This window comes from Diadema setosum, chromosome 16, assembly GCF_964275005.1.
Source record: "Diadema setosum chromosome 16, eeDiaSeto1, whole genome shotgun sequence".
Classification (NCBI taxonomy): domain Eukaryota; kingdom Metazoa; phylum Echinodermata; class Echinoidea; order Diadematoida; family Diadematidae; genus Diadema; species Diadema setosum.
Genome location: NC_092700.1, coordinates 32,689,831 through 32,715,773, shown reverse-complemented (window position 1 = coordinate 32,715,773; position 25,943 = coordinate 32,689,831). Strand labels below are relative to the sequence as shown.

The 25,943-nt window shown below is 38.9% G+C and overlaps 1 protein-coding gene and 1 long non-coding RNA gene across 2 annotated transcripts; both read left to right on the top strand.

Moving 5' to 3' along the window:
• Positions 1–260: 260 nt before the first annotated feature.
• On the top strand, positions 261–2,385 carry LOC140240199 (uncharacterized). Its single transcript, XR_011902022.1, has 3 exons — positions 261–351; positions 1,418–1,540; positions 2,366–2,385. It is a non-coding gene; the product is annotated as an uncharacterized lncRNA (long non-coding RNA).
• A 6,260-nt stretch (positions 2,386–8,645) lies between these two features.
• LOC140239960 (tetratricopeptide repeat protein 39C-like) lies at positions 8,646–22,231 on the top strand. Its single transcript, XM_072319774.1, has 12 exons — positions 8,646–8,770; positions 9,772–9,820; positions 10,438–10,689; positions 12,972–13,417; positions 13,984–14,152; positions 15,374–15,522; positions 16,811–16,863; positions 17,954–18,187; positions 18,829–18,929; positions 19,493–19,597; positions 20,519–20,557; positions 21,840–22,231. The coding sequence occupies exons 1-12, from the start codon at positions 8,646–8,648 to the stop codon at positions 21,921–21,923; spliced, it is 1,806 nt and encodes a 601-aa protein (XP_072175875.1). The 3' UTR covers positions 21,924–22,231.
• The last annotated feature ends 3,712 nt before the right edge of the window (positions 22,232–25,943 follow it).

The window sequence follows — 25,943 nt, the reverse complement described above, 5'->3', positions numbered from 1 at the left end:
TTTATCATGTATGAAGGTGTATTCAGGGTTCCTTCAACTAATTTCATCTTCGAGGGAATTTAATTTTGCACATGTTTGGTGAAATGTTGGATATTTGTTCGCATGATTTCATCTTTGCCGTATCCGCGCCGCACCGGTCTCGCCACCAGCAGCTCGCTCACGCATCACTGTGGCAGAGCTGAGCAGCGCCATGCCCATGCCCACTCTCGGCGAGGCACGGGGCGGCGCGGGGCACCCGTGCGAACTGCACAGAGGGAGCAGCCAGCCACTCCGTAAACGTCGCTACGGATACGGGCGGTGGTTGAAATTGGAGGAAAAGGCGTCATTTGCTGCACTTCCCAATTTTCTCGCGTGAGTACTAAATTCTATGCAGTAGTCAGTTGGCATTTTCCTATCCATTGTCTTGAACTTTGAGCTGAGAAGCAAGTGAGAGCTAGAGAGGGAGCAACTTGTTTCAACTCAACTGTGTTTTGCTGCAACGTCGCGTGAATTGGGCTGAGCTGGTGTGCTACCGCCAGCCAATGCCAAGGTGAAAGGGCAAGGGTTTCTGCTAAAGGCTGGGCTCTTTTTTTTTTCTGTTTTTTTTTTTTTTTTTTTGTCGGTCTTTTATTTTTTTCTGATATTTTTTTTCCAGGATGACTCAATATGTATTCCAACCTCATGCAGTTTGCAGTTGTCATTTTGCTGTTTTTCTGTCTATCCCCCAGCATCAGCGTTATTATTATTAATGATTGATACTGAATTAAAAACAAAACAAAACACACACACACACAACACACACATAAAATAACGATTTGGATGCATGCGGTATTGTTGGCAATTATCACGTGACTCGGATGACACTATTCGCTATGTTGGGACACTGCTCCTTAATTTACGAATATGTAACATTTGTGAAATAATACGAGTTTTAATATGTGAAAATGTCACTTTTTTGTGTCTGAAATGATTTACTAGTACTATGGTGAAGTCTGTTTTCAAAGTGATATTCATTCAATGTACTATAAAAACAGAAATACTGTTGTTACTGCTGGAATGATTGACAGATTGCCCTACACGTACATCGATATAAATGTTTATGTAAATATGATGATTTAGAGATAATTATTACATCGATGTAGGGCAATTTGTCAATCACTTGCATTAAAAAACATCTCGACGGAAGAATTTCATGAATTTGAAGAAATACTGTTATACCAGTACTGAAATGAATGGAATACATAACCTTGTAACGAAAGCAGCAGATAAAGCAATAGTAAATTACATTGTGATCGAAGTACATCTATGTAGCAACCTAACTTATCACTTTATCATTGAATTGTCATATAGACTGCACCTTGCTAACAATGAATACTATTGGCCCTGAAATTAATTTTACATTAGTACATGTATGTTCTTTCTTTCTTTTACGCCCAAGTACCAGGTATTACTTCTCTGGCAGGATAGACCAGTAAACTCTGTGGTATTGAATTGCATGCAGACTTGTGCAGGATGGATACTGCAAGTAGTAGTAGGGCCTGGTAGGGGAAAATATGACCAGGTAAGCTCTGAGATTGTAATGTAGTACTAGTTTTGGAACTACATTGCATTAAAGATCAAAAGTGGGATTTTTTTTTTTTTTTGTAACACCGATAACTTTCGACAAAGCTTAACATTTGCTAATATTTCACATTTTTTCTTACCTGCGCCTAAAATTGTATTATGATGGCCTGCTATTATGTAGGCCCACGGTAAGACAGCAAACTTGAATTTGTTGAGCTTCTTGGCTATTTCATTCTTTTCAATCTCAGATCATTATATTTTGTTCAGTTTGTAATTGTATAGGTTCATAGGTTGACACACATTCTCATTGACCTGTATGCTGTTTCTTTTTATCGCCCTCATTCCTTTCCCTTTCATGTTTTCATCCCTTTCACACCACACCTACTCTTTTGTTTAACATTCCATATTAAGTTCGGTAGTCCGAACTTAACTTCCCTTGTCCAGTCGGCCACTACATTGGGATGTTCGACAGTGACATAGAAAAAGAAGAAATAAGTTCTCACCTCAGCTTGTTGACACCTTTTATTTTTAGTTTATTTTCATTTGTAGTCATAGTGAGTTGGGTTTTTACATTGTAGTTGGTCTCTTCCATTCCTGTTACTCTCAATTTCAATTTCAATTTACATGTATTTTCATATTTCTCATGAAAATAGTACAGACAAAATAGAAATGTACAGTAGTCTGTCTCAGCATGAAGTCAAAGGTGAGTTTAGAATTGGGCTAATGGTACTAGAAATATGATGGGGCCTATACATACCAGCAAGTTTGTTCAGCTGCAACTTATACATGGAGAATAAGCTCATCAGGAGTCACATTCCAGCAGGGCTCCTACTGAGAACCAGACTGTGTGATCATGGTAACCGGCAAGCTGCCACGTACAAGAATTCTGAAATCAGGTACAATAATGAAGGACTTGTGGAATGTAACAGGCAGGCTGATCAATACCTGCATTCCTGGTTAGGATCCCTTCGGAGTAGAAGAATAGACAAGGAAAAAAAGCAACAAGTTTACTACCAGGTACCCGGTATGCACTTGCGTGCCGTAGCTGCTAATAAGTTGTTGCTTTAAGGCTGCGTTCACATAGAAGTATACTATTCGGGTATTCGGGCTCGTTTTTCGAGGGTACGCGAATAGCTTGAATCGAACGATAGGATTTCCTCACACCAGTTCACATAGGAGGGCACTATTCGAAAGTACCGAATAGCTGCGAAAAGTATAGCAAAGTGGGAATCGAGCTTGTTCGATTTTCTTGCAGCGTATACCGTCTCTCGTTTATGAAATAATGACACTTTTGGTCTGGATTTGCCCTTTAGCAAAAATAAGCATGTAGACTGACATTCTGATGCAGTTTAGAAATTGTTAATAAGATTTGCTGGGATGTAGGAGGAAGAAATCCTCACTGCATGGGATGGTGAGTTGACGGTGCGGGTGATGGTGTACTCGGTGCCCGAATAGCGAATACTTCTATGTGAACGCAGCCTTAGGCTGCGTTCACATAGAAGTATTCAGTATACGGTATTCGCTATTCGCTATTCGCTATGCGCCGTCAAGTCGACCCAGTACACCATCACCTGCACCATCCGGATTTCTTCCTCATACACAACCATCCCAGCAATCTTATTAAAAATTTCTAAACTGCATCAGAATGTCAGTCTACATGCTTATTTTTGCTAAAGGGCAAATCGAGACCAAAATCGTCATCATTTCATAAACGAGAAATGGTATACGCTGTTCGAAAATCGAACAAGCACGATTCCCACTATACTATTCCATGCTATTCGGCATTTTCGAATAGTGCCCTCTTATGTGAACCGGTGTTGGGAAATCCTGTCGTTCGATTCAAGCTATATTTGTGTGCCCTCGAAAACGAGCACCGTATACGCGAATAGTATACTCCTATGTGAACGCAGCCTAAGACTGTAAGAGTATGTTTGAAAGAAGGTGGTGCAGTGCAACATATTGGGAAGTTCATTCCAATAACTAGGCCCATGGTGAACATAATACACAATGGATTTTTTGTTTTGTTTTGTTTTATTGTTTTTTGTGTAAATTGTTTCGGGTACATGGAAGGTGATATGCATCCTTATGTTGGATATTGGTCCTATTAGTTAATTTAGATATGTTAAGTTTATGTAAATTATGTTTATGACTTGAAGCATGCAGGACTAATGTTTACATAGCTATCCATGTGCAAATTCATAGAGCAAAAATCAACAAAACACTGATGTGTACCCGGTACCTCCAACTTTATAATGGGATCTGGCTTCTACACTGTGTAGCTATGGAGTAAGTTCCTGTTGGTTTGTGGGGCTGTCTCTGGTGTGCTTTGGATATCCTTTCAGTCCCTTATATGTTTTGCAAAGTCTCCATGGCCATGCCTCAATCTTGTAAGCTGCTCTTTTTTTAAAATCTTTACTGTAATTCTTATTTTGACTATTTGTAATCATTTTGATTTATGGTTATTTGTCTTATACTGTATTGCAATCAGTGGAAAACCAATAAATACAAAAAAGATCAACAAAACACCTAACAATAATGTCAGAGCATTAATGTGACCAGAAACTAATTTTTTGTGTAGCTTTGGTTTGTTGTTGTTGTTTTGTGTAGCTTTCCATATTTGTAGTTTACTTTTCAGACATACCCCTAATGAATTATCCACATTTAGTTTTCCACACAACCTAATTCTCTCCACTCACCTCCACACCTACATCCTCAAACTCTTTTGATCTGTTTCCATTCATGTTCAACTTCACCTTGTGATCACCTGTAGGCCCTACCTTTATTTTCCATCGGTTCCTTCGGTCCTCGGGTGAAACTACTTTCCTCCTTTTGTTTTTGGTTGATTTGTCTGTCTTATGATTTTAATATGTAAATTAACTACCCTGGAAAAAGTAAGTGGGTAGAATTAAGAAAGAGTCTACCACAGGAACTGACCGAGAACAGATCTGCTTTCTTCAGCCCCTACAGCTATAGTGAATATTCAGTTTTGAGAGGACATTGTCTAGTTTAGCGGAGTGACTGAGCATAATGTTGGACACCGAAATGAGTGTTACAATAATGCAACATTTCATGAAGTGTATCTGGATTGACATATGTACAATAATCTCATTTCCTGCGATGCACCTCACCTGGGGCAGAGTTCATCAATTGGCAACTATCTGGTAAACTACATGTATGTTTTACTGGTAGGTCAAGAGGTGAAAATCTAGAAGAAAGCAAACTATCGACTGAAGTAGACCTCTTAACTGAAGTAGGACTGAAGTCAGTGTCATAATGGTTCCATGACATTTGCTCCTGCAACAATTGTTCACTTGAAATTCTGCATGCTAAACCAAACAAAAATTCTACGAAGGAGCATTACTCTAACCCTACTCCTATCACAATCCTAACCTTGATCCCAAGTGCTTGGAGAAAATGATACACCAGAGCAATTGTTACAAGGTCACAGGAACAAAAGTTGTTATTACCGTTATAACACACTATAAAATGTGGTGGAATTGAATTCACATTTTATGAATGCACACTATTCACTGATGATGAAGTGTGATGACTCTAAAAAAAAAATGATGTTTTTGTCACATATGTTTTTTAATCCATAGTACAGCGCTACTTGAGACTTTCTTTTTTATTAAAGATATCAAATTTGTCTACATTGAACATCAGTGTAGATATGCACACACTAGTTGTTCTATGTAAATATGAATTCGGAAAAAAAAATACTGGTGTGCAATTCACATGAAGTATGCAGTGTTTCAAATCAAATCTCATTTGACACTTGACAAACACATTGATCACGCATAAGAAAAGAATGGGTTGATGGAAGAGTGAAAGAGAGACGGGGAAAGGAAGTGGAAATATTGGCAGTAGGCGATCTATAGAGCCAGACGAAGAATCATTAAAAAATACAGAACTTTACAATGCAGTTGTGGAAAGAAAGCTTTGTACACAGATGATACTTGGTAATGTGATAATTAAAAAAGTCAAATGAGAATGTTCTGTTATTCAAGAAAAAAAAATAGAGAGGAAATAATAAAGTAATAGATGTTAAAATGACAAAACAAAACAAAACAAAACATACTTTACATGCTCACATTAATATTATTCAACATTTGCTGTGATCTTGCAGTCTTGGAAAGAGCAGTACCGGTACATTGTAATCAAGGGCAGGCAGGGCAACAGTCGAAAGGATGCAATGGCCACAAAACAACAGATTCTTTTGTGAAGGAAGATGAGAGCTTATATGCGTGACCTTACGGATGCCTACCAGTGCATGTTGTAATGTTTCTTTTGTGACCCTGCATGACTGCAAATTATGTAACACTTTGAGTACCGCGCTTGAGAAGGAAGACCATTTGAGAAGCTATTCATCTTTGCTGCTTGTTTAAAAAAAAAAAAAAATAATGTGCATGAATTCAACAGTATGAGTGCAGGACAAGCAGGGATTTGAGAATTTTATAATCAGCCTTGTTTTGTACAAATAAATAAAAATGTAAAAGATTAACACATATAATAGGGATAAGGCATGGAAAAGATTAAGATATGTTTAAGTCCAAGTTTGGTTCAATAGATCATCACAGTATACATAACATAGATACAGTAGAGGGAGAGAGAGAGATTTACACTGTATATACAGTACATATATAAAAAGGAAATTACAAAAAAGAAAAAGAACTTGACGGTTGGCCATTATCGTGCAGGTACAGGTGGCAGAGGATTTTTCTCTTGAATTAGGGTATAACCCATGGCAAAAATGGCAATGTCATCAAAACAAAAACAATTCCTTTTTATTTTTGAAAGTACACACAAAAGGTAAGCCCTACAATCATAAACAAGGCCAATCTAGCTAGCACTACATTTCATTACCGGTTTCATGATATCAACCATTCAACCAAACCATCCATATCTACAGGTCAAATAACTGACCACTGGATATCAAACAATTTATTAATTTCCACGGTAATGCCCATAAACAGACTCACCCCTTGACTTTTGCTTGTTTGTTTTTATTAAAAAAGGTAACACAAATTGGACAGAAATAACTTTTGAGTAGAACGCAGATCTATACATAAAATCAGCAACAACAACAGCAACAACAAAACATTTGACAGTTAAAATCAAATGCATATAATGACCTTCATGTAGTTCACATCGAATGATCTGCTACATAATTTGATTTCTTCTCTACTGGGGATACGGGTACGGAGTGGCTGGCTGCTCCCTCTGTGCCGTTCGCGCGGGTGCCCCGCGCCGCCCCGTGCCTCGCCGAGAGTGGGCATTGGCATGGCGCTGCTCGGCTCAGCTCTACCACAGTGATAGATGCGTGAGCGAGCTGCTGGTGGCGAGACCGGTGCGGTGCGGATACGGCGAAGATGAAATCATGCGAACAAATATCCAACATTTCACCAAACATGTGCAAAATTAAATTCCCTCGAAGATGAAATTAGTTGAAGGAACCCTGAATACACCTTCATACATGATAAAATTGATATTTTTACGGAGATTTACTGACAAAACAGCAGCTAAAACTTAGCTGGGCCGAGTTAGCCCACCGCGCGAAATGAACGTGAACCTATGGGGATCGCGAACCGCGATAAAAACGTCTGAAATTTCATTTTTACGTCGTTGTATCCCCCAAAAGTTGGCAAATATTCTTTACAGAAACCACTGAGCACAATTCCATGAAAATTACGGTTAGAAAAGACGTCATAAAGACGAAATAAACTCAAAGACAGACGAGCGCTCACGATCACTATCGATACCAACGAGTGGGACAACTCGGCCCACCCTCGACGGGTGGGACGAGATGTCCCGTGGGCCGAGTTAGCCCGACCCCATTGCTGCATCATCATTGAGCTGACACTATAAACAGTGCTTGGGACTAGTAGGCCTAAATACCGGGCAAATGATGTCGAGTTGTGTTACATGACTCTACATTTGTTTACGTTCCCAATCTCCAGTTATATGCGCTCTTGTCAACAGTTCCGTTAGAGAATAATCGAGTAAGTATAGAGTGTAGACACTCAGTAATGATATTTTTCTAGATTTTAACACTCCACACTCCTTTATGATTGTGATGATCATAAATCATCACGAGATCGCGGGATACCGCGGGAGGTAGGTTGGAGGATCGAGGAGAGACCAACCTTCAGATTTTATACGTTTGTAGTAATGTAGTGCCTACCAATTAATTCAATTGTCCATTCACCGTCTTTTCGTGTTAATGTGTGGGTGATTCACTGAACGGCCCTAGTATTGAATATAGATCTAATTGATATAATAATCTAAAAGAGATATAAGATAGAGCCCTAAATTCATGGTTATGCTCTTAATATGGGTTATAAACTGTAACGTTAGTGTTAACATGTATGCATATAAATTTTACATCACAATCATGTTTTGATGTTTATTAACCCAGTGCCAGTCTGAGAGGAGCAGTTATTCCAATTCCAGTGTGGCTCTCTGGCAAAGTGAAATGTGAATCTCGAGTGGTAGGGTTTGATATGTTGGCAATAAGTTTACTTGACAAATACTGTTGTTATACTGCAGGTAGATCGAACTACCCTCAAGTAAAGTTTACTGTAGGTTCTATACTGTTACTGGTACTGTACACCATATATTTGGCAAGTCTAAATTTTTGCAAATCAGGACTTCCCGACAATTTTGCAAGTGCTTAAATTAGCGATCGTCGAGTAGAAAGGACTGAACGGAGAAATGTATACGTGCACATCAAGTTCATACCAGGAATCGGGATCAGAGTTGATATTTTTGTGTGTTTTTAAATTCGTGAAAAATTGTGAAAATTAATTAACCTCACAAAATATTTGCTGTATAAATTTACAGTGACAGTATAGTCTAGTAGAACGGTACAGGTAGTGGAGAAGTAAATTAACTGTACCGGTACTGTATTTATGTGTAAACTTGGCCCCTTGTAATGGAGTCGTACGTCGTATAGGGGCCGAGTTTAGGCCTACCTGTTTGGCCGAGTTTACCCATAAATACAGTACTCTATGGTATTGATGATGTGGTGCCGCCATCTGCAGGTTTACGTCTACAGTACTACTTGGCAGCAATAGATAAAGCTTCTGGAGAAAAAGTGCATAGTCATGGCTGCAGCCGAGGTCGTGGCTGCTCCAGAAGTGGTGGACGATGTGAAGTTGTCGCTGGAAGGCATCAACCTCCTGCTCAACAATGGCTTCAAAGAAGCCATGGAAATCTTCACCAAATACAGGTATGAAACTGCCAAAGAAAATTTTAATATTCAGTATTAGTATTTTAAAGAAATTTGATGTAAATTTAAAGGAGCATACCTGCCAACTGTTCAGTTTTGATCTGAATATTATGATTTTTCACTGAAAGAAAACGCATAAATTTCAGTGTGTTCTGATTTTTTAGAAATATCTGTCAATAGGAAAGTAAATGAAATTTATGAAACTTCTTAAGTTCAGATTTTTAATTCTTTTTTCTTTGTTTGTTCAGATTGGCAGGTATGAAGGAGTTAAAATCCACAAACATTTCTTAAAACTTGTTGCAGTCGAGTGGCGAGTATACTTGGGCAGGTGTCTATGGGAAATGTGTGCCGTAGCAAAATTAGCAGTTCCTATGGGTTAACGGAACCGTTAACTAAGTTAAATTGTAAGCAAGTTATGAGATTTAGAATGTTGTTGACAATATCATAGAGGTCAAATTACGTTAACACCTTAAAGTATTGATTTTACCTGTATGCCAAGGCCCTACAAGTACAATATGGGACTGTTGTCATTGCAACAGTGCATAAAGAAAACATTCTTCAATGTGTAGATCTACCATGCAGTTAGACAGTTGTAGATCTTATGGATGTAGTCTGTACATCATTGACTAATGCAGGGGCTCCTGCTTTGTTGATTGGTAATTGGTACAAGTTACCATTCAATGAACTCAATTTTCTTACATAATTGGCTGTGTTTCCAAAAGTTAGAAGAGATCAGTTTTGAAATATGAAGCAGGGGGGAGGACAATTAAGAAGGAAGCTTAACACATCATGTAAAGGTGATGAAATGTCGGTGCCATAATATAAGAATGGATGCTGACATTGAAAATGAAAGGGCCCATCTATAAAACGGTTTTCAAAAGTCTCGTATGCGAAACGTGACATCTTGACATAGTTTTCTAACGGCTGTAGTCTGTCTATATCATGTATGCATTCTGATTTAAGTTTGTGATGATGTTTTTTTGTTTGTTTGTATTTTACAGGTATTACAGTCCTCTTATGAGTGCTGGATCCAGTTTTGTCAGTTTTATGGTGAGTTTTCCTGGATGGATTTAGGGCTAGTTTCCCACCCTTGCCTACAGAAGTCTTACAATCGTGTATGTTCGAAGCTCTTCACTGGTGCCAGATCTTATAGAAAATTTGTCAACATATTCACATACATATTTAAACATTTACCTCTGCCAAGAAGGTTATCTGTGTATGAATTGGCCTATTGGTAATCATTCATCCAGGGACTACTGAAAGACCAGAAACATTTGTGGCACGAAACTTTCACCAATTGGAGCCAACGACCTTTTGCATAACACGAAACTTTCACGAATTGCCCCCTTGCATTCACTGCATTGAGTAGACAAAAACTTTTGTGAATCTTGGCGCCTCACAAACTGTGCAAATGCAATCATTTCTAGTTTTAACAGTACAATGCATTCCTGTTATAACAAAGTCCTTGGGACTGGAGATTTTTCATTTTTTTTGGGTTATGTCAAAATTTTGTTATTGCTTAAAAGTAGACTATTTAAAGATGTACAGACGATAATTTGTTGACTTGACGTTTTACTTTGTTGGGACAGGAATTTAGTTATATCAGTGTTCGTTATTTATAACGAAAATGCATGGTGATTGCTAGCAAAATTTTGTCCTCTCTTCAGAATGCGCTTATGACGTATGAGGACGACAAGCTGGACGGCGCGATGGAGGCCATCAAGGAGACGGACAAGCTGTGCAACTCGCACCACGACGGCTTCATGAAGTCGCTGAAGCAGAAGCTGCTGAAGAAGGAGTCGGGCGGGGCCAAGCTGAGCATCGAGGAGCGCCTGCAGCGGCGCATCCTCTCGGCGGACTGCCAGCTCTACATGGCCATGCTCATCTTCTCGCGGAACGAGGTCACCGGCTTCCTGAAGGTACAGTCGCCTTCCTCTTTGTGGGGACTCGGGTATATGGGAACACCTGTCGGTATTCAACAAGAAGATATCACGGTGTAATGTAAAACCAGAAATATTCATGAAACTTTCACAAATTGGAGCCGATCAAATTTTTGGCGGCAGGCATGGGTGTTGGAAAACAAAATTTCAAAGCTATTGTCGTTGCTTGTTAATGATATCCAAGTGTGTTAAAGTTATGGTGTGATGTGGAAAGGTGGACGTATGGACTGCACTTCTTATGACTCCATTTCTAGTCCCTTCACTGGGATAATTGCTTTTAACCTGTTGAAGGCTAGTCCCGACTATACTTGGGCAGATGTCTGTGAGAAATGTGCGTTGCAGCAAAATTAGCTCATCCTCATCAGGTTTGAAATGGGGCAAAATTTTCACTTTTAAGCTGTCCCGATGAAGTGGTGGTGACTGTACCTACTCTGTAGTCTCTTCCTTGCAGAACTCCTGTAAACCCTCATTGTCTATGGATTATCGCACTGCTTACGTGGGCATGGGCACAATAATTTTGCTTGTTAGCCTTTAATGCCCTGAAAAGCTCAGACCTTGTGCATTCATCTGCAATGCATATGCTTCTTAAAATACATCAGATTTGCTTTTGTGTTATGTAGCGGCTCAAGGCTGGTTGGCAGGTTTCAAGTGATTGCAAGTTGGTTAGATCCTCCTTTGAGTACCTACCATTCTCTGCTAGTACTAATGTTGTGTTCTTAAAACTGATATCATGGTGTCGTGTTCTTCATACAGACATGCCCACTTTTGCTTAGCTGCTACTTGCCATGCCATTTCTGTTGTATTGATTAATTCTGCCCAAACCTTGAATGCATGTTAAGTCTAACAATGCCATCCTTGAAGTCAAGGTTGAACTCATTAAAAAAAAAAAAAAAAAAAAAAATATATATATATATATATATATATATATATATATATATATATATTCAAACTTTATGATCCCTTTTTGTTGTCCATTTTCCATTGACTATTACAGTTTGTTAAGTCTGCTTTCATCAATGAGCTGATATGTCTCTGACCCAATATTTGTTTTTGTTTTTTTGTTTTTATGGGGAGTTGTTATTCCATGTCCATGCAGAGATTATTTCCATTATGAGATATGCCAATTGACAAGCAAGTTTTGAATATTTGCAAAGCTGAATCTGCTATGAACTTTTTGTTTTTCATGCTGTTTTGAGCACTGAAATCTCAAATTTGCTACTGGGGCTATTTCCCCCACCCCTATATTTTTTAATTCTCTAAATTCAACTGCAGTTATTTCTTTTGTTGTTGTTGCTGCTGCTGCAGCTGCTGATTCACAGCATTTGTAATGGGACCATGTATCTGTTTAATTTAAAAGAAGGAAATTCAAAGGCACAGACTCCTCCAAGAGAGTTTGCTATTGAATATCTGGGCCCCATTGCATAAAAGTTACTTTTATTGTAACTTTGCCATCCAATGGTAACTTCCATGGAATTCTTGATTTTGATTGGCTGTTTAGAATTATTACCATGGTAGTTACCATTGGATGGCAAAGTTACCACAATAGTAACTTTTATGCAATGGGGCACTGTTGAAAAATGTGAGTCTTGAGTGAACCTCTGAAGTGCGATAGATTATCAATTTCACAGAGAAATGTTAGGAAGGAGTTCCATAGGCGAGGAGTGATAGAGGAAAATGCCCGGTTTCTATTTCCATGTGTAATGGGCATCCGGAGAACAAGGCTTGGTGAACGAAGGCCAGGAAGTGGATAACACTGCTCAAATGAGGGATGAAAGATTGTGAAACTATGTGCATGTAATATTACTTATGCAATGAAATTGAGAGTAAATAACATTTGAGTAATTCAATTACTGCAGCAATTTCTTTTTTTTTTCACTTTCATGACCAACAGTCACATCAGACTAGTTGATTTGCATGTACTATATATATGAATGCTTGTGAACAATTTTAATCCATGGCTGTAGTTTCACTTCAGCTTTTGCTGCTGCAAAAAAATGAGGGCTATGAATTACTATGTCACAAAATATAATTTTGTTATAGTTATGGCCATTACTATTGACAATATGCGATTAATTTCTGCAGAGCAGTGTTATCATTATCATTGCAAAACTGCTCATGACAAGCACGAAGCCATTTTGTTTGATGCTGCAATTATCTGTGCATGCATGTAAATTAGATATTGAGATGATTGCAATAACAATGCGTCCCTGTTATCATTAAATTTTTGTTTTGTTATTTTTGATTGCTTGATTAATTTGAAGGGTGGTTGGCTTATACGCAAAGGCTACAAACTCTACGAGAAGGTGTATCGTGACATCGCGACAATTTACGAGGCACGGGGTCAGAAGATGGACGATCGCCCGGAACTCTTGCTGGACGACTCTGTGGAAGAGGCTCAGCCTGATTCGGAGGTAACCAACGGCGAGGCGGTGGAGGCAGAGGTCGAGGGTGAGCCAGCGACCCTTGACCTCTCCAGCGACACCACGCTCACCCAGAAGGACTTTGTGGCGGTGGCAGAGGACTCCCTCGCCAGGCTGAAAGGGGGCGTGTCCTTTGGCTACGGACTCCTCCAGCTCGTGATCTCCATGATGCCGCCCAGCCTCCTCAAGGTCGTCAACCTCCTGGGTTTCCACGGCAACCGGGAGTTTGGCCTCAAGTGCCTGGATGAGGCCAGCCACAGCACCGACATGAAGGCTCCACTTGCCATGTGAGAAGTGTTGTGTGTGTGTGTGTGCGCAGCTGAGTGCATGTTGCATGAATACTATAGAGTGAGCTGCATCTCCAGTAATGTAGCAAACATAAAGCTGCGCATTATTCGTTTTATAAAATGGGTGGAAAATTAATGACATTCTATCAACATACTTTTATGGGTGAAACCTAGTCAACTACATGTACAACGTGCTCAGAAGACCAAGATGTCCAAAGATGTTCATTCCAAACACTCCTAACCACAGGATCTGGAAATTGTTTACAGAAATGAAGGATTCTGAGAGAGCGCTAAGTGCTTGTAACAACTACTTGAGTGCGCACTGCTAAAGTATGCATGGTGATGTCAGTGAGCATGGAGTTATGCTTTTTATGTAATGTGCCTTTGGATAACATGTCGTGCTGTTGTGCTTTTTCGTCGGACATTTTTTTGCACGGCTGTGCATGTTAGTAAGAAAATAAAGAACTCACACGTGACTCAGTTCAGCACTTGTGAATGGCTACATTCTTGAACCCATTTTATAACCTCATTTGATACACTCTGTTTTATTTTGTTTTTCTTTGCAGGTTAACACTACTATGGTACCACACAGTAGTCCGTCCATTTTTCGGTATCGACAGTAAGAACAAGGAATCGTGCATCAACGAGGCACTGAAAATCTTGGAAGAGAGGAAAGCAGCGTACCCAAACTCGGCTCTGGTGATGTTCTATGAGGGAAGGGTGCAAAAGCTGCAGGTTAGCTTCCATTTATAAGGCAGTTCATAGTTTGTCATGCGCATGACAGATTGTCGTTACAGGGCTTTCGTGCACGTCGCAGATTGTCACTCGGCTGTGGGAGTGCGCATGGGATTCAACAACATTCTGCCATTTGCATGACAAGTTCCATGTTGTGCATGAGAAGAAAAATATTTGTGCTGAGAGGCGTGTTGGTTTTAGAATTCACAGAGATCAGCATCTGTGATGCATTGGTTATTCATGTAATCCTTATGAATCATGCTTGCCAGTACATCTGCCTGACAGCAACAAAGTGTTCATTAAAGCTTAGTTTTTGGTATAAATGTTAATAGAAAGTTTGTTAATGCATTCAATACAAAGCAGTAAATAAATACTTCCTTTTATAGTGAGTGTACACACACTATGTGAATATATGGGCCATTCTTGTCACCTGCTCTGCACAATTTCATTCTTTATTTGAAAATATATGAATTCTATGAATTGTTATGTAGGACAAGCTTGTACAGTATAATACATAATAATAGTGCATACAATTTCTACAGCGCCATTCTCCACTCTGATTAAATGCTCAAGGCGCTTTACATTAAAAAAAAACAACAACAACAACAACACTGAAAATACATATTATGTTGCTTTGAAAACAATTGAAGTGCATAATTAACTTTGAAAAAAGAAACTGGCTCACGAGCTGGCTGTATAATATACTTTATAAAGTGGTCACCTGCCTAATGCAGCCAGTAGCCACTCATTTTGTATACCGTGGTGAATATCTAACTGCTTATAGCCTCCACAAAAATTTCACTATGTAAACCGTTAAATCAGCCATGAATTCATTAGCTTTTACATTCATTGCGTGAATTCTACTGAGTTCTATGAAAAGAACAGAAGTTAAGTAGGCTAAAAGAAAATTCAAATTGAAGTAAATTGTAAAAAAAAAAAAAAAAAAAAAAAAAAAATCCCCATATTATAGCTGCTCATGCAAACTTATTTTCTGGGATTTTTTTAAAAGAATAATGTGAGATTTTATGCTATTATACGATGCAAGTATTGAAGTTCAAAATGGCCAGCAACCTGTCTATATTGGCCACCTGTCTATAGTGGCCACTTTTGTCATTTCCCTTGGGTGGCCACTATAGACAAGTTTGACCGTATATACACCACTGTTCAGTTATATATGTGTCTTGGTATATCTATGTTTGAATATTACACTTGTGTAACCAGGGAAACCTAGACCTTGCTCTGAAGACGTATGAGGCAGCGTTGGAGGCGTGTTCGGAGCAGCGTGAGATCCAGCTGATCTGTCTCTACGAGCTGGGCTGGTGTAACTTGATGCGGCTCAACTGGGAGGAGAGTCTGCTGGCATTCGCCAGGTGAGTTTCATCATATGTTTGTTTGTTTGTTTGTTTGTTTGTTTTATTTAAACACAAGGTAAAATACTTTCACTCAGTCGTTAGGCTGTTTTTCAGCAAGTCCGTATGATAAACAGAAAAACGTAGTGGTACAATCAACGTATATAAAGATAATACATACACAATAATCATTACAATGAAACAAAAAGATGAGAGGAAAAAAAATTAAAAATATATATATATATATATATGCACAACACACTTCGCGGAATCAAATACAAAAACAGTAAATCGCAGAAAGAAAAAATCTCAGAAATAAGAGAAATCAAAACAAAACTTATTACTCAGAAATAAAAAATCTCAGAAATAAGAGAAATCAAAACAAAACTTATTACTCAGAAATAGAAAAACTCGTAAATCAAGTAAGAAAACAGAATCAATATCCTTCAGAAATTGTGACTGCCCAGCTCAATCCCCACAAAAAGTCACAGAGTAGGATTCTCTGTAATGGAAGAAAATAATCATTTGGGTTCACCAACTCAAAGTTTTAAAGTTTGTTTTACCTATGAGAATAAATTCTATGTACTGTCAAAATTTGGCTGTGTATAACAAAATCAAAATTGAGATACAGTCTGACCTTGATTATCTGGCCACATCTCGACCGGCGGGCCTTTGGATAATTGATTTGGCTGGATAAGAGAGATATGCTCAAATACAGTTATCACTTTCCAGCATATCATGCTAGGGGTATACACATGTTATCACAAATTTGCTAATGTTATGATTATCTGCATGTCATTATCACGTTTCAAACTTTGTATGATACAAATATAAAGCAAAATATAAGTAAAATATTCCTTCATATGCCTTCATGTCTTGTTTGTTTGATTGATAGTGAATGACAATGAAATCGATATTGCGACTCGTCAAATACTGCAGCTGCATCATACTGTAACCACTGCTGAGCACTCAGCGCCAGTGACAAGCCCGGCACCAGTCATTGACATCGTCTCACAAACTGACGTGAAATGTTGCAGTTTGCTGTGATTTAAATATGTCATATAGTGTATTCGCACGATAATGGTTGAACTTGTGTTCTTTTTGAGTGAGATTTGGCACTGAAAATACATGAAAAGACACAAAAAATGTCAGCCTGTCAATATCCGCATACCAGAGAATCTGGATAATCGAGGTCTTGCTGTATTAGCAATTTTTCTCCATCTTGTTTTTTTTTTTTTTTTTTTTTCAGGGATTCCTTTGCTCTATGATTGACCATGGTTATGTGATATCTTCTTTTGCTGTGATGTAGGTTGAAGGATGAATCGAGATGGGCACAGAGCTACTACGCTTTCCTCACCGCCAGTGAGTATTATCAGACGTGGTACATGTCATAAAGATACCTTGCCTCTTTAAGGTGAAGTTTCCCCAAAAATATTTATTGATTTCATGAATGCAGCGAAATCAATGAAACACTGAAATGTGCACTTTTTTCAAAATATAGAATTTTGTGAAATTCTCTTTATATTTTCCTTATACGCATGTGACATCATACTCTGTAGTAGTCTTCTCATCCAGCAGTGACTGCACAGATAATTTAAAAATTCATAACTTTCTAACAGATTATCCAATTTTCCCCAAACTTTCACTCATGTGTTCCAATGATATTGCTGCATTCACTTAATCCACGTGCATATGAATGTGAACTTGTCCTTTAAAGCATTTTATGATGCTTCATTTGGACAATCACTTTCTTTTACTTCTGTTGCAGAGGGTTCCAATTTGTCTTACTCTCTGAACTTTTACAGGTCATAACTTTTTTTATGCATCAGGTCTTTACCCAAATTTTTATTGTTTTACTTCTGATTTTTCTGTTTTCATTCAAAGCAACATGGAGGATGGAATTTCCCTTGAAGGGATCCCTCATTAAAACAACACTGTTACAAAGACAACAGTGCTGAGTAGGGTCATCCATCAGTTATGAGCGTTCACCTGTATGTTATAGCTCAAAGGGATAGTACAGTTTTGGTTGAGATGGGACTTTTGAAATAATGAGACACCTCTAATGAAATATGGAAAAGGGTATAGTTCTAAGAGGAATTCGAAGTTTATTTGATGAAAATTGGTTTTGAAATGGCTGAGATGTCAAAAACAAAGCAATCCTGATAAAAAGATGGGACCCATCTTTGATTGAGATCGCTCTGTTTTACTTTGTTTTTGGATATCCCAGGCATTTCAAAACCGATTTTCATTTAATAAACTATTGAACTCCTCTTAGAATTGTATGTTCTTTTGCATTTCACACAGTGGTTTCAACAATTGTAAGTATCTTGCAAAGAGTTAAAAGCGTATCCTCACGGGAACCAATACTATACCACCCCTTTCATAATGGAAATAATTATGTTGCTGAGAAATAATACATGCTTTTACCCATCCCTCCTCCAAAAACCAAAAGTCTGCCAGGGCGCCCTCGGTCAGGTGGAAACAGCCCAGGAGCTCTTCCGCGAGGTGCCGGGGCTGGCCAAGAAGAAGAACAACCAGCTGGAGTCGTTCGTCATCCGCAAGGCGGGCAAGTTCAAGAAGAAGACCCCGACGGCCCCCCAGTCGCGGCTGATGGCCATCGAGGTGCTCTACCTTTGGAAGGCCATGCCGGACTGCTCGGAGGATGCGCTCAGGAGGATGCTGAAAGGTAGGTGTGTGCCGGTGGAATGCTGCATGAGGAGGCAGGAACAGTGGTGTCCCGACAAGACCCCAGGTCTTTTGTAGTTTCTATGTTTCATTTATAGTTATAATTTATGTTATGTATTGCATGTTTGCATACTGGTTCATGGTCTTCAGTTTGTTATTGTTCAAAAGTTTGGTACTTTCTCTACAAATTTGCTCATTGTATGTCCAGTGTAACAAAAAATCTAAAAAAAAGTCACATGGATTTGAAAGATGGAATGTCTACCCAAAGCATGCTTACGTTGCGGTCTCAGAATAATGTGGCACGCAGGGAGTTTACACCCTGGCACATAAAGAGTTAATTCCCTTGTGTAGGACTGGGGATACATTACATTGCCAAGGGGCACAACTGCTGCAGCCAAGGAACTCAAATCAGGAATCTCATAATTATAGTCTTTGGCCTGATCCGCAACAGCTTCTCAAATCATACATTTGGTCTTGGTTTGGGATGTTTTGCCCCTCCCTTCCCCACTGAAAGCAAAGGAGAAAAAACAAACAACGTAACAACACAAGAACATACACATTAGGTGACCTGGGCCTGCATACATTTCATGTGACAAGATCGACTTTACATTGTTTTTTTCTTTAATCCATTTGCTCCTCCAGAGTGTGACAATGCAGACAGCGACAAGACCCAGAAGGCTCTCATCGCCCTGTTGAAAGGCGCCATCCACCGTTGTCTTGGCAACGTGGAGATTGCTATGCAGGTCAGTTTGACTGGGGTGAAATTGGAGCTGTAGTTTGGGGGGACGGAAGCTCCTTTGATTTGGGGAGGGTAGAATAAAAAACAGAGAAAAGAATCAAATGAGAGTTGTCAGTATGTGAGACTATTTTTCCTGAATACCAAGGTGGTCCTATGGTCGATGGCGACGGCAGTGATGATGATGGTGATGGTGGTGGTGCTGGTGATGATGATGATTATGATAGTGATGGCAATGGTGGTGACAATGATGATGTTGGTAGTGATAGTGATGATGGGAATGATAACGATACTAATGATGGTGATGATTGTAATGATGATGTTGGTGATGATGAGGTGATGAAATGTATATTACATATTGTGAACAAGCATTTCCAGAATTCATGTCTGATTTTAAGACCTGTTGTCACATCAGTAGAAGTCAACTATGCCACGGGACATGATTGCTTATTATCAATATCATGTCTTTTTTTCATAACAAGTTTTCCCATTCCTAGCTATGTAACATTGTAATGTTTCTTTGTCTTTTTGATGACAATGCTTTGGGGTTTTTTCTCCTCTCACCTCCAGTGTTTCGAGGAGTGCATGGCACTGTCGGGGACTAAGAACCAAGAGGGGCATGCTGCCCCCTATGCCTGCTTCGAACTAGGAGCCATGCTAGCTGGTGGACAAGCGGTATGTTAACAGAGCGATCTTGCTGACATTTTCTTGTTTGCCAGAGAGTTATACAGATCACAGACAATGATGCAGAAAACTTTCATAAGTTGGGGAGATCATACAATAGGAGATTCAGGCTTCTACCAACCTTTACTGACATGCTGGCTAGCTTTCGTCCACTCCTGTGGACTTCTTCGGGCCAAGTGGTTACACCATTTCTGGCATTGCTTGCTTGTTTCTTGATTATTGGACTGGATACAATTTATCACCAATCTTGTATTGTAGGTTACAGACACTTTCTGTCTTGATTTGACAGCACTTTCTGAAGTCTTATATACTGTAAAACGAGGAATGTTCGCGTGCATTTTAATTTCGCAAAGTTCGCAAGAGCCAAGATTTGTGAAATTAAACTTCATGTGAAAGTTCTTGTCTACACTATACACATTGAATGTCAGAGGCAACTCGCGAAAATTTCATGCCGCAAAAAAGGCTGTCGGCTCCCATTTGCGAAAATTTCATGCAGCGAAAATATCGTGTTTTACAGTAATGCATGAAAGAGGCCCTGTATTTTCTAATGTGGCTGATATATTTCTTATATTTAATGCAATTACCTGGTGCGTATGTACTCAGAGAGCTTGTTTGCTGTGGATGTTAAGTGTTCAGAATGATTGACTAACTCAAAAGTTCAGGAGTTCAGTAGTTCCATACATAGCAAACATGATGGGTAGTGTTTTGGCGAGTTATAGGCACATTGTAGCTTCCTTTGTGCCCGTACACTTAGCTTAAACTTGCCAAGCTTTTTTATTGGCACCCAGTAATCTTAAAATAAATTCTTGTGTCTCTCTTCATTGTTTTGTTTTGTTTTGTTTTCCTACCCCTGGTGTTTGCACAATGGAACATTCCACCCCGTACAATGGAACATTCCATCCCCACCCACAGACGGCCAGTCGAGGAAAGGCGCTGATACTCCGAGCCAAGGTGAGCAAAGAAAATGTTTAAGATCACTATTTTGTGTCAAAAAACTAACGTTGGTACTCATACACACGATGCAAACGGTCAATTTCCAGCAAAATGGCAAGATATCCCAGCAAGCCTTTGCCACTATAAAAGTGAGAAACTGTTAGAAGAGATCAGATCTCGTGAATTGCCACCACTTTGGGATGATGGTATGCGGAGAAAGTGTATTGATTGTAGGCCTATTGTCGGCTTGATCGACCTAAAGGACAAGTTCATCTTGATATACAACGTGGATTAAGAGAATACAGCAACATTAGTGGAACACATCAGTGATAGTTTGGGGAAAATCAAACAATCTATTCAAAAGTTATGAATTTTTAAAGTATCAGTACCGCTAGTGCTGGATGAGAAGACTACTACAGTTTGTGCGTATGTGCATATGTTTGTGCATATGCGTAGAATGATATAAGAAAATACTTGGAAAATCAAACATATTTTCACTTTTCTTGCATCATAAAAGAGCACTTGACTTAAATACTTCTTTCGGAGAGCAGGGAGAATAATATAACCATTAAGGTATGCCAGTATCAAGTCAAGGGAATCTGTACTTTAAAAAAAGAAATAAATAAATAAAAAAACTTTTATTGAAGTCTCTTTTTATTTTCCTTATATCTTTCTACACTTGTGACATTATAAACTGTAGTAGTTTTTTTTTTCCATCCAGCTGTGACTGCATAGAAAATCTTCTGAACGGATTGTCCAATTTTCCTCAAACTCTCACTGATGTGTTCTTATTATTACTGCAGTCTCTCAATTCACATGTATATCAAGATGAACTTTTCCTTTAAAGGGGATGGCTAGTAACTGATCAGTTGGAATGCTGGGGGATGATTGTTCCCATTCTTGTGGGATTCATTTAAGAGTACATTATATATCTATTGTTGTATGAAAATTATTTCCTTCAGAACGGTCTCATATTCAAGTAATGTGCAGTTTAATGCCCCGTCACTGTACAGGCATGCTAACCTGGAAACATTAAACTGCACATAACTTGAATATGAGACCATTCTGAAGCAAATAATTTTCACACAACAATAGATATATAATGTACTCTTAAATGAATCCCACAATGATTGGAACAATCATCCCCGAGCATTTCCACTGATTCCAACTGATCAGTTACTAGCCATCCCCTTTAAGTGAGAGACTTCACTGTTTTTCATGAGAAATGACCATCAGGACTTCAGGAAAGTGACAATTGTGCATCCTCTGTTTCTTGTATTAATTTCATGTATTCCAACAGGATAACTACAAGGATTATGATTTCGAGCAGAGACTGAGCGTCAGGATCCATGCGGCCTTGCAACAACTGAAGGGAGTGGACTAGCGGGGGGAAATACCAGCCAAGAGGGCGTTGTTCTCAATGGTCTGTGTCCCACCAACAGTCAGGTTGTTCAATGTATATTGTTTCTATTTCTCCCTTTTTCAGATATGAAGACAAAAAAATGAGTAGATGTACAGAAAAAGAATAATACTGTGAATACGAGGTATTGGTGAGTGACAATATTCTATACTTGATTGGACCTACCTCTTCGCTCCTATCTTGGAATTTCATCACAGATGCAATGCATGGGCAGCTTGCCTGATAGAACTTGTGTTTATATCCGACACCGTTTCCAATAGATTTGTGTAGAGCCCCGATCACATAGCAGAAATCATGTGGTTTTTTTTACTTAATTGGGAGGCATTAGTTTCACTTTAATCAAGATATTTTGGTGATTTATATATTTTTCCTTTTTTTGTAGGATTTGACAAGCTAAAAACATATTCATCTGTTTTTGATATGAAAAGAGATGAAGGTGAATTGATGCCGTCTTCACGCTTTAATACAGTCCTTTCAAGAATATATTGTTACCCCACTATTTGAAACACAGAAAGCAAAAACTGTGCTCTGTTAAAGTTCTGTATACACCATATATTTCACAAGGTTTTTCTTTTTGCACATTTCATGAGCTAAGTACTATTCCCACAAATGAAAATACAGAAATATTTACTCTGATGCCGACATGAATGCTACGTGTACACGCACATTTCTCCGCTCATTAACTGTACTCCACATGCCAAAATTTAACCACTCATGGATTTGTCAGGAAGTCCCCATTCATGAAAAATTAGACTCGCAAAAAAAAAATATATATATATATCTTGGCATGTTCAGCAGTTGGCAGTGAGGAATAATGGAAGAACATCTGTCTGAAGGGATGATGAATGATTTCAGATTTCTTTAACCCATGCCGCCCTGTAGTCATCAAGTTTTTACATTTGCATAGCGGTCAGCAATGTTTGTCTATGGTGTTCCATGCAACATGGATACATCATGAACGATATACGTACTGTATACGCTATAATTTTCGCGTACATAAATTTTGGCGAATTGCCGCTGTCACACATTTTCGCGAGTGGTTAAATTTGCGATTGGGGGACCAGAGAAAATATGAAGTGGCAAAGAAAGTGTGAGTTTTCAACTTACTAGCAAATAAGAATGATACTAGTTATACACTGCATGGAAAAAAAAAAAAACTACCAAACTCTCCGAAATAGTAAGTTAGAATTCAACATTTTTGAAGTGGTTAAGTCCATCACGCTAGATTTGTGACGAGTGGTCCCCTTGTGATAATGGATTGGCTCTCTACAGTATTCATAAGTAAACGTGGACGTGCTATATGTACGTAAACAAGCTTAGCCAGTATGGTCTGTTCGGAAAGCCGTGACATGGTATACTAGTACTGAAATGTTCGTATCATCAAGGCAAGGGATTCATTTTGGAAGGTAATATTTTTGCGTGTTGTTAATTTCGCGAATAGCTCCCGACTCGCGAAATTCGCGAAAATAAATCCCCCGCGAAATATATAGCGTATACAGTAGTTGCCTTTACTGTTTATAGGCAGAGTTGGCCTCTCTGTATACTATTCTTACGTAGGACACTCAGACCTTTGGAGGATTATAATTATGTGTGTACAATCAGATGGGTATGCCTTCATTTTATTGATCTATAGTCAGAATTCATTCGGGCATATACTAGAAAAAAAAAGCCTTTATTTGATATCTCTGCTTGTGTTGCAAAAAAAAAAGGCAGGTACTGACTCCCAAATGCATCCAAAGAAAATGTTGACTTTCATCGCCATTTTATAAAAAGAACAAACTCCAAACATGTGCATTCTAATCGTAGAGAGAGGCAGCTATGTATGCCGTGAAAAATGACACCAAAGTTTTCTTTGGAAATAGCATTTTTTGTGAAACAATGATATATCTTGTGTGGGATGCTCTTCCAAAGTATTGATGTAGATCTTGTTTTTTTATTTTTTTTATGGGAGGCAAGATGGACAAGGTGGTAGCTGTATAGCAGTATACAAACAATGTAGTAGGGGTGGTGTCAGAACTGAGTAGATTGTGTGTAGGAATAGAGATGACGCTGATTGGGGCACTCAGGAGCTGGAAAGAAATTTCTCGAGCCTGTGGAAGAAGAGAAATTCATCAGCTTTGACATTTGATGATCATTATGAAGGCTTGCTGTGATGCTCTGAGGATCATGTTTGTGTCATGTGTATTAAATAGAAATAAGTAAAAAGAAAAAAAAAAAGTATAATATATCATCGCTGGGGTGACAAGGCCTCGTATCTGAAATTTTTGTGAAAATGACTTTTTTTGATCAATGGTCAGATAATCAATTAAGTGATGTCCTGCTCAAATCCTAGCTGTCTTACCCCCAAAATGAAGCCACCACGGCATGTCAAAGGAAAGACTCTCCCATTTGCTATATAGTGCTTCGGCTGCCATTTTTTTTTTATGTTTGTTTTGGTTTTTTTTGCTCTCTTGAACATCTGACAATTTGTATATATGAGATGTTATCGCCCCAGCGACGATATAAAATCATGGGGCTAAAAAAAAAAAACATTTCATTTCCAGTGCAAGCATTTTTAGAGAGAGTGTAATCATCTACGGATTGTCGTGTCAATGACATATCTAGCCCTTTTCAGTTGCTTTTGCCCTCAAAAATCCCTTGTGCAATTGATTTCACGTGTACCCAAGATTATGAAATGGTGGAGAAACTCTTGATTCTCACGGAAAATGTCTGTTTTCATACCCAGAGAGGGAGCCCTGAATTTTCTCTAATCCCATCTGTTTACCAGCATACCTGTGTTCATGAATGATGTTGGATTTCCTGCATGCATTACGCACAATTTTGTTTTTGATATGGGCCTGGTAATGATATGTTACTTCTGTGTGCCTGTGCACAAACTATGTGGCACCAATAACCCCTGAAGCCTACTCATATTCCTCGAGTTCCCATGGCCGCTGCAAGTCGCACAATGCCATGGGTGATTAGAAATTTGATGCTGGTGCTGGTGTGTAGAGTGCTATGTCAGCATTATACTTGCACCAGCGATATTCCCAGACTTGAAATCATTCAGTTTTGGCGGGTTGACCTCGAAATTATGGCACAGTTCCGGTAGCTGGTGTTGATCCCAGTGTAGAATGTCGTTTTCTGAAGTGAGTGGCACTATTCTTGTTGACGATCTACATGCTTTTCCCCCCAATTTGCTATCACCATCATGCAGGGATTATGATTAGATTACTGTTAAGGGGAAATTTTTTCACTGTATGGAAATTTTCATGCATTTTGTGCAACCACAAGCTAGTGCGAAAAATAAAAGCAGGTGAATATATTTGGATGCCATATGCTCAAGTAATTAATGCCCTGATTCCGAGGAATTAAAACATGCAAGATTCACCTTACCCATCTGAGAGCGAAAAATCGTGTGCTGGTGTGAGTGTTGCTGTATGTGCAAGACTAACATTCACATCCATGGATACCCATTGCCCCCAATTCAAGTCGAATGCATTGTGCTAGCATAGCCTTAGCCACTGCAGTAGTCACCTGTGGAAAGATTCCTGTATTTTGGAGATGTAAAGAAAGTCGTGGCTTTTTCATTCTTCTGACACCTCACAGGTCTAATACATAGCATTCATGGCTACATCTTTTCATATTTGTGATTTTAACCAAACGTAATCACTTTTTACATCATGTATTTCCAGTGTGACTTTGCTATGGTGTGAACTGAAGATTACACAAAGTCTTGGAGATCGATGATTATTATCGGTATCGCTTTTGTTAATCTGACCGCCAGTGATGGAGCTCGATTTTAGACATTTGTTTGGGAGATAAACCAGCGCCAGCACTAGCACCAAACTTAAAATCACTCAATGTGTCAGTCATGTTCTTGAGAATCTATGACTGTATTCAGGTTTTCTCACGGGGGAATATCCGTGGGTGGCTGTATTCATGAACGGAAAGCAGTTTTTTCATGTACCTTGTGATTTCCAACTAGTTTATAGTCAATGATGA